Source organism: Stegastes partitus, unplaced genomic scaffold (genome assembly GCF_000690725.1).
Source record: "Stegastes partitus isolate 25-593 unplaced genomic scaffold, Stegastes_partitus-1.0.2 Scaffold176, whole genome shotgun sequence".
In the NCBI taxonomy this organism is placed as follows: domain Eukaryota; kingdom Metazoa; phylum Chordata; class Actinopteri; family Pomacentridae; genus Stegastes; species Stegastes partitus.
Genome location: NW_007577907.1, coordinates 521,344 through 531,188, shown reverse-complemented (window position 1 = coordinate 531,188; position 9,845 = coordinate 521,344). Strand labels below are relative to the sequence as shown.

General features: G+C 39.4%; 1 protein-coding gene across 1 annotated transcript; it reads right to left on the bottom strand.

The window, feature by feature from the left end:
* Positions 1-4,299: 4,299 nt before the first annotated feature.
* LOC103355950 (uncharacterized) lies at positions 4,300-6,543 on the bottom strand. Its single transcript, XM_008279929.1, has 2 exons — positions 6,479-6,543; positions 4,300-5,933 (listed from the first exon to the last, which is right to left on the bottom strand). Exon 2 carries the CDS (start codon positions 5,872-5,874, stop codon positions 4,729-4,731), a length of 1,146 nt encoding a protein of 381 aa, XP_008278151.1. The 5' UTR covers positions 5,875-5,933; positions 6,479-6,543; the 3' UTR covers positions 4,300-4,728.
* Positions 6,544-9,845: the final 3,302 nt, after the last annotated feature.

Genomic DNA, 9,845 nt, shown 5'->3' with positions numbered 1-9,845 from the left:
TTTTAAAAACAAGTTGTTTTACAGTTTTTACCTTTTAAGTTAAATTACAGATAACAACTGGTAAAATCCCTGAAAAAAGTATTAATTTACATATCAACCCTAAAATAATAATAATAAAAAACAGGCCAAACTTAAAAAATAATGTCCCCATCACAAATATGTTTTCCACCTCAAATAGTACTTTGTTCTTTTACAACATTTGACTGTAAAATTACACTTTTTAATTTTTTTTTCTACATTTTTTATTACTGTATTTAAAATAACAAATTATTTTGCAGATATTTGATTGTATTGTATTGATATGTTCACGGTTTTTACAGTTGTTGAATGTTGCAGTTTTTAGCAGTTCTTAAACATGTTTTTAACGGCACACTTGCTGCCAGATTTTTACAGTTGTTTTGTTTTTGTTTGCTTTTTTTTTTTTTTTTTTTACATTGCGTGCTTCACCCCTCATGCTTGGCAAACACTGTGTCTTATTAAAACACAATCTGCAGAAGGACAAGATTTAGATTCTTGGAGAGACATGTAGGCACATGTGGCTAAACAGTTTATTTTGTACCAACCTACTTATTAGAATGCATGTTAAATGTGAGTTGTATTATGGGGAAATATATTTGCTTTTGCCAGCTCTCACATATATGAAGGAGAAATGAGTGTGATTCTCAAAAATTTGGGGGGGATTTGCTATTTTTTGGAGTTTTTTTTTAATGTTTTGCTGCTTATTACAAATTTCACACATCTCCTGTACTCGTGTGTGCTAATGATTCCTAAAAACGGACTCAGACGTAGTAACACAGGATTAAATTATTACAGAAGTGCACCATTGCTTTATTCCACATTTTTGTTTATCTGTGCAGGAAATTGAATCTGCTTACAGGAGCTTTTCTATTATCCCACAAAGCCCGTTGTTCTCATCACCACCATATTTCATGTGCACTTACGTCAGCCCTGCTTCGTATCAGACACACATCCAACCCACTTTCACACTCGCATCCCTTCCCCCTGCTTTGTCTGAAGCCACACACACATGCGGCAATTCACCAAACACACACGCACACACACATCCTCCACCATCATCACCACCATCACCATGCTGAGGAAACGAGCGGCCTTGAACTTGTCTGGCTCCACCCCCCACCAGTCCTCTGCTAGAACCACCAACCCCCAACCACACTCCGCCATTTCTCCAGCTGCCTCCGCATGCAGGCATTCCCTTGGCAACTGTGGTGTGGTGGTGCCTGCCTAGCAACCAAAAGGCTCCTTCTAACATGGCTTATGGCACGGGCGGGGGGGCGGGTGGTTACAGACTGGGCTGGATGGAGACTGATCATAGACAAAAGATGTCATGTGCACGTTGCTGCGGTGAGCAGAGAGAAACTAAAGCATTGATTTCTGCAGCAGTGCAGATCTGCTGATGCCTGTTTGACCTCTTGCTTTAGCAGGAAAATGTCTTTGTTGAGGTCACGGAGATTGAACTTCCAAGCTCCCATCTCATGTTTGCTCTGCCCTTTGAGCATAAAATTGGTAATTAACACTCTGCTTACAACACAAAACCAGCCTTTTGCTTGTTCTGCATGTGCAGCATGTGGTACTGTAGTAAACACAACAGAGGAGACGACCTCTATAGTAACACTGCTGTGAATGAATGAATGAGTCAGTGATCCATGCAGAAAAAAAAAAACACTTGGCGCCACCTGGTGTTAACAAAAAAACACTGAAGATGGAAACGTTTAGGAATGCATTAACACATAATAATGGCATTAAATCAGATTCACAGATATTATTTCACAGTATTCTCTGCTGCTTTCTGGCTTCTCGCTATTGTCAGAGTCCATTTTACAACCCTATCTGGTGTCTGTGAGCGCATTTGTATTGTCTCCAGGTGTTAATGTATTCTGAACCTGTATCCTTCACTTCCATATGGGCCAATCAGTCTCCGCTGCAGCTGCTTCAAGGCTAAAAATAGCTTTTCCATTGCTGACGTGATAGATGACTCATGCAGAGTCTCACTTCTCTCCCTGCATTCACCCCTCTCTCCCTGGCACTGTCCTGCGCCCCACCGGCCCCTCTAATTGAGTAACCTCAGCTCGCTGCAAGTGGACTGTTTCTGGTGGCTCCTATTACTGTGTTACAGCATCTATTAAAGGTGCAAAGGCCAAAGATGAAATTCAAATGATATCAGTTCATGTGAAATAGAAACTTGTGACATTGACACTCTTGCGCAGTGCACCTCCAGCCCTCCAGCGTCTTCACCTGCTCTCTGCACAGCGATGTCGTGCAAAATACAGTTTTAAAGGGCCTACAACGGTCTTGAATGTTGCGTCTTCAGGAGCTGCAAATATGTGGCCTTGAGAACAAACACAAAAACAAGGAAATAGTTTTATTACTGACCCAATTTACTTCATGGATTTGCTTACTTAATGCACCCAGACATATTAAAATCATACTACACTCTAGAAAGTATTTTAGGATTCCTTTCCCACCACTTAATTACATGCATGATTGCAGGAAAATAAATCCTATTTATGGATTTGGACACATTTTAAGTTTTAAACAATATTTAAATGAGTTGTATTGATGTAATCATGTTGGTGATTGCATCAACTTAATATTGTGTCTAATTTAAACTCAAATTTCCACCTTTATTGATTTAAAACTAAATTGAAGTTGTAGTAACTAAATGAAAGTTGCTTGATATCCAAATTTTAAAGAAGTTTATGTCCATTTCCCCTGCCTGTTAAACACACCTGGACAAAATCAGACAGTTAAGCTTGTATGCTAGTTGTCCTGTTCTTTCACAAGTAAAACTTGAAAAAACTATTTGGAGCAACTTAATTTTTAATAACTTACAACGTCTACTTCTGGTACCAGCTATTAAGTGAGTGCCAATTAAAATCACCTTTGATTATAGAGGAAAGACTCATTTTCTTAACTTAATATAGTTTACTAGTTGAACATAATTTCATTAGAAGTTGTCATAACGCAAACAGATTGATGAAAGCTGTTGCTTTATTTTCTTTTGTTGAGCCTAAACATTTGTGTTAAGATTGCTGAATCATCTTTTGAAGGTACAATATACTAAAAAAAATCCCAATTTGTTAACAAAGGAGGTAGGAAAAGATGTATGACTCTCACAGCTGATCTGAGAGATGCTCTTTAATCAGACTGCTAGAAAAATGAAAAAACAAGATTCTGGAAGTCTTGCTTAAACAACACTGTACAAAAATTCTAATTTCACAGAAAATAACCTCCTCTTCAAGAGGTTTTCTGTTAAATGGTATAGGGAAATCTGTGAAATTACAGACATTATCTGTAAATCCCCAACTCAATAACCGCGCTAAATGACATTTATTTCTCTCTCTTGCTTTTCCTTTCTTTCTATTTTTTCTCCTTTTTTTCCTCATGAAAATAAGATGTAATTTTATTGATTTAAGACTCCAGACTCAACTGATATCGGCTGCACACTTTGCCTCGTGACCTACAAATGTAAACATATTGGATTGTTTATACAGTATTTGCTAAATTGCATACAAATCTATACAAATTGAGAAATAAGCTTGTAAATATGTAGCTCTACATATAAAGGTCATCTATCAATTTGATGTTTTTCTCATAATTTTAAGGTAAATTGTATTTACGTATATACCATATATATAACATTACACATTAAGTATAAAAATTCAGGAAAAAATTGGAAAATAATGGTGTTTTTCCACAAAATGTGCATGTCTGTGCATTTATTGTTTGCCAATCTTTTGACAGTTTTTTTTTAACAGTGTCTATAGTGCAGACAACCATGTATTCAGGTGAAATTCTGATAATTTATTCTTCAAGCTTATGCAGACAGAGTGAGTCATATTGACTCTCAATCTTCATGAGAAACATAATCGGTGTGAATTATAAACCAGCCGTAGGTGGCATTTTATTCATGTATGTTACCATATGTGTATTATGCACCAGGACACATATGTTGAGTAAAATCCCACCTACGGCTGTTATGTATGTCACACTGATTATGCGTTCATCAGTCTCTATTTAATTTCAATTTTAATTTAATTACCACTATTATATCACCTGAAGATGGATTGCTTCGGTGCTTTCCATGGCTGTCTGCGCAAATTAATATTAAGCAAGGCTTCCTGGATTATATTTTTAATTCCAATTTTTTCATCATAAAAGGTTTTTCCAAGTTATTTACATAAAATATAATCTTGTTTTCAAATCCAGCAGTGAACAGTGAAGATGACTGTGGACGCTATGTAAATTGCTGTCATAAGATAAAGCAAGATGCAGACACAGTGCACTCCAAGAAGTCATTTTAATCACATTTATCACACATTTAGCACAAGTTAATGTTATGCAACAAACAAATGTAAGCTGTTTCCGAGGACAGACGTGAGGACAGGTGTTAATGTTCACTTTTGTGCTACAGATAAATCACACTTTGCTTTTTACCATCTAACATCCCTATTCAGTGCTCATTCAAGACTTGCACAGTATCTTTCAAATACAGTGAAACAAGCTCGATCCCAGGACATGACCCAGACAGAAAACACTTTTAGGTTATTAAATGTGTTGTTCATCATAAGAGAAAACAGAGAAACAAGCGCTGTTAATAAAGTTTGTCCTGTCAGAGGTAGCTGCTCACACCGGTGCTTTGTTGAGATGAGCGGGTTATGAGGTTGACAGATGTCAGTCTGGATTTGTTCCTCCTCTATTCACGTTTTTTTAAGCGATCTTAGAGAGCAGCTGCTGAGAGACGAGCCTCTTGAGCTGAGCCACTTCCTGAGACAAACAGCCGATCTGCGACCTGAGACTGATGTCCTCTGTTGAACACTTGTTGTACTTCGAGTTCTGCTGAAAGAAGTGATTATAATATCCAGAGGATGAACCCTGATACTGCTGCCCACCGCAGGCCTCCTCCCTGGACCAAGGACTCTCCGTCCGAGCATCCCATCTGGGCTGCTGCTGGTTTCTGATCTGGATGTTTGGTCCCACGGTGGCGACGGGGAGGCCGTTGTGTCTGCTGTCAGAAGACGGAGACATCTCCCCTCCATCGTTGCTGCCTCCGGGGCCTTTGAAACGGAGCTTATGTGGGAGGCTCCTCAAACCCTCTTCTTGTCTGTTGGCATACTGACTCTCACTGACTTCCATTGGACAGATGTGCTGCTCATCCACCAGCTCCCTCTGAGGAACCAGTGTGTCATCAAAAAACACAGGGCTGCCCACATTGGAGCTACAGGAGGTAGAGAGGCTGCTCTCCTCTGATGCACTGTGACTGGAGGGAGGCTCGGACGCCCTCGACCCATAGACGGCCCCCTGAGGTTGGGGGTGGTTCTGGTGGGTGCTGGTGTTGAGGTATGAGGGGGCATCAGTGTGGTAGCAAGGTGCTGGCTGGGCACAGATGGGTGCAGACAGTGGCAGGATGGACACCTCAGATGCATCCTTGACCAGACCAAAGCGGAGTTTGATGGCCAGCAGCTCGGCCTTGAGGCGAGCATTCTCCTCCAGCAGACCTAGAACCCTCCTCTCCAGAACCATGTCATTCGCCCGCCGCTTCTCTCTGGACCTTTTGGCCGCCTCGTTGTTCTTCCTCCTCTTGTCCCAGTAGCCTTCATCCTTCTTCTCATTGGGGGTGAACTCCCGTTTGCGCCGTGCACCACCTCCGCTGTCTTCATCACAGCTGCTGCCAGTCATGGCTTCAGCGTTGGCGGGACTTTCGTGGCGTTTGAGTGCGAAGGTGTGACCCAGGAGGGTTCGGGCCAGCTGGCTCGTGGAGCTCAGGATGGAGACGGCCTCATTGGTGAAGGAACCGGCCACTCCGGGAGGTGCTGGCTGGTCCTGGGTGATGGGTCCCACAGTCTGATCCGACATGATCAAACTGTCTCAGTGAAGGCTGGAGGCTCTGGCTGACCTGCACTGTAATGGCTCCACTTAGTGGTGAAAAAACACAAATGCATGTGGTGAGCTGAGGATTTCTTACCAAGGTTGTAAATATTAAATTCTTTAACAAAAGTTTTAAAAATACAAGAAAAATCCTAATAATTTGAATTTGAAAAACAGCCAAATGAAGTGGACAATGCTGACTTTTAATGCCAACTGTCCAATTTGATGCTAAAGCTACTATTTTAATCACAATAAACCAGAAAACCTTGATTTACAGCATGAAAATAAGCTTATACTGAATATATTAGAGTAGATCAGATAGATTAGTGGCGGAAAATAAATGTAAAAAAAACCCAAAAAGCTAAATGAAATGTTAATTTATGTTAATTCAATCCAAATTGCATATGATCAGCCTGTTTGTACAACTTTAAAGCACGTGTCATATTTAAATCTCATCTCATTTTAAATTCTAGACAATGATAATAATAGTAATAACTTTCAAAACGATACATTAAGTCCTGATATTTAAACCAACAGGTGAGATTAGTGGCTTTAAAACAAAAAAAAAGAAGAAAGAAGTCGTTTTACTCACAGATCGAGCAGCTGCTGAGAGCTTCGACGAGCAGGACGCACATGAAGCTTCATGAAACCATCTGGATGTTTCAACTCCTCCAGACTCTTCATCACCCTCCGAGTCGGTCCTTCCCACCGCTCCCGGTTCAGCCGGGGTCGGAACCTCACCCCGGGTAACCCCCTCCTCCTCCTCCTCCTCCTCCTCCTGACGGGAAGCCGGTGGAGTCAAAACACAACCAACAGCAACGAGGCGCGCTGCCGCGAAAACACAAAGCAGATCACGTTGTTTTAAAAAAAAAAAAAAAAGAGGCTCCTGTTTTAACATATCCATGACAGTAATAGTAATAATAATAATAATAATGATAATAATAAACCCTGTGTGCCCTGCAGTAGTGACCACAGCAGTTTCTTTTATCTGTCATGTGAGACTGAGATTAGGAGATATTGGGATTTACTGCTGAGGTGACAACAACATGCACTGTAGTTGGTGAACAAACCTACAATAAAGACATTATTGCCTTATCTGTCCTCAGCAACTTCATCACAAGCCCATTGCACAACAGAGGCGAATATTACTAAATATGACTTTATTTCTATTGCACTTTAAAAAAGACAAGCAAGTAAAAAAAAAAATAAAATAAAGGGGGGGACAGAAGAAAAAACAGGACACAGCAAAATAAACTAAATGCAAAGTATTCAGTTTCAGTATACATAAGTTAATAAAAACACTAACAAATACAAATAAAGTAATAAAAATACCAAAATGCCAACGTATAGAGTAAAAGACAGTAAAAGAGATGCCGTTACAAACTTTTTTTTAAAAGAAGTGGTTTTAAATGATTATTGTTGTTCCAAGTCCCAGGGTTCCTAATAGTATGGTCCCATTTAGACTGAAACCTCAACTTTGGAAAGTCACAAGGGCCCCACCTAAAGATCTGAGGGCTGCAACCTGGCTCGTATGGGGTCAACATTTCTGTAATTTAGGTTAGGGTTGCACCCTGACAAGCTGTATATATGTGATCAGTAAAACTTTAAAATCAATTCTAAAATGACCAGGTAGCCAGTGAAACAATTAGTGCATAATATTTTTCCAGATGTAATGCAGAGATGTTCTACCATTCTCATGGTGATAATCAACTACTTTTGCTCTTCACTGTGGTTGTGACGCCATCTGAGCCGAACAAATGTATTTTGTTCTCACCTGATCTCAGCATTTTTCAGGCTTCTTTTCATGTCCTTTAGCAAAGTTTAATTTTGTGATTTTGAGCTGAAGCACATGGAAGAGATTTTTCTTGGACGCTGTATGTAGAGGTTGATGTTATGCAGTGTCCTTCAAACTGTCTCGTCAGTCACAGAAACTCTGATTTCCAACCCCTGTGTCAGGTATGATGCAGCTGCCAGTCTGGTTTTCGGAGTTTGATTATGCAAGTAGCACACTGTCTGTGGTGTCATGAGGACAGCCACTGCAGCTCTGATTAATGCGGCAACTGATTTTTAGTTGGTTACTGATCTTCATGAATGTCTGTTCAAAATTTCATGACTTTTCATATAGCAGTACATGCTGCTAGCATGACTAAACATACACATATATATATATTCCCCTGGCTAACCGTAGAAGACGTGTCAACAACAAGTATTTACTTTCACAGTTGTACCTTAAAGTGTTTGTTTATTCTGCATGGCCAGTAGCTGAACAAGTTTAATATGTTAAACCATTTCTTCACTCATGCAGTAACAAAATGGAGAAATTCCCTGAAATCAGCTTTATTTAAAAATAAAAATAAAAAAAATAAAAAAATGAGAAGTAAATTGTATAAAATGTTTGATTTAACTGAGTAGTTTTGATTGGTACTGTGACCCTCAAAAATATTGAAAGAATTTATTTTGAATTTATTGATTGTTGCATCACTCGATGTCCATTTAACACTGTACCCACTAACTGTTTTGTGTCCTCTTTTTTGTTTATACATCAGTGTGTTAGATTAGGTCCCTCAGGTTACAACAGCATGTGTGGACAATGTTCATGGAGGCTTTAGTTGTCCTCATTTGCTCTTTGCAGGTGATTGCCCATAACATGCAGGTCAAGGTGCATAGTTTATGGAATTAACATTGTGCATGTGCTCACTTTGTGTTTAGAAAAAATCACAGGTCTGCACAAAAAGAGCATATGATTATATTTTTATTTTCATCACAAGATTAACTCATCAGACTCAACAGTTTTTTAAGGTATCTGTACATTTTCTCTCTTTTCAGACTGTGTAAGAAGAACAGAAGCTTGTCCCTGTGTCACTGCACCCAGGAGCTAATCTGTAAGTTATATGACCACATAAATGATCAATGTAAAGACAGCCGTACGGAGGGCAAGCCTCTCCAATGCCCGAGAAAGCTGGTGTGAATGGCAAAGCAAGCTGTTACGTAATACACAGCGAGAGAGCATGTGAGGACTGTGCAGCGCTGGAAGTTCAGTTGAGGTTACACAGAAAAAAAGGAACATTGTTCCCGGAGCGATCTGCTGCTTAGTGATACTTCCTCCCTGCACATGGAAACGCTTCACACTCGGCCGCTCTGTCTCTGTGTGGCTCTCGCTGAATTCCCTTGAACAAGACAACACTTCCCATTTAATTCATGCAGGTCTTCTCTGGATCGTTTAGTAACAACAATGTCAGCCTGGGCTTGCTTCTGTGACCCTGACTGACCGGTTGGAACATGTTGGTGCATGGCTGCGACATGCTGTGATGACTCACAGAGGAGGTCAGGGTGAAACTCTGTGAAAAGAAAACTGTCCTGCTGTCCCAAGGTTCAGCTGAATGTGCTGCCAACAAATTAGGTTAAATGAAACATTATGATTCCCATTCCCTGTTCAAAGTTATCTCTTAGTTGAAATATTTCTAGAAATGCTAACAGCCTGTTGGAGCGTGAGAGTTACACAGCACAAAATACATCAACATGGTTCTTATTGTGTCTAAGACTCAGTTCTAAAAATCACATTTGATTAAACACACAGACAAAAAAAATCATCACAGGGCTTTAATTATTCTACCTATTTCCAGTTTAAATCAACATGTGACATCTTTTTATTACTTTAGCAACACTGTAAAACAAATAAACAAACAAAAAAAAACTGCCAGTACACCAAAAAATGCAGTCATTTTCCTTTCTAGTGCTTAATAAAGAATTGTAAAAATGATGAAATTATGTATAATATATAAGATCTATAGTTAGATAAATAGAAAGATATATAAAAGGATGGCTGATAATAATGTTGTGATTTGACAGATTATCAGAAACTAATGAAAACAAGTTAAGTTAACTATAATGATAACTAAAGATACTTCACATTAACAAACATCTCTGAATTTGCAGAAACAGTACAGTTTTTCTGTTAA

Excerpts from the sequence above, each read along its gene's own strand:
- LOC103355950 (XM_008279929.1), bottom strand. The coding sequence starts at position 5,874 with ATGTCGGATCAGACTGTGGGACCCATCACCCAGGACCAGCCAGCACCT.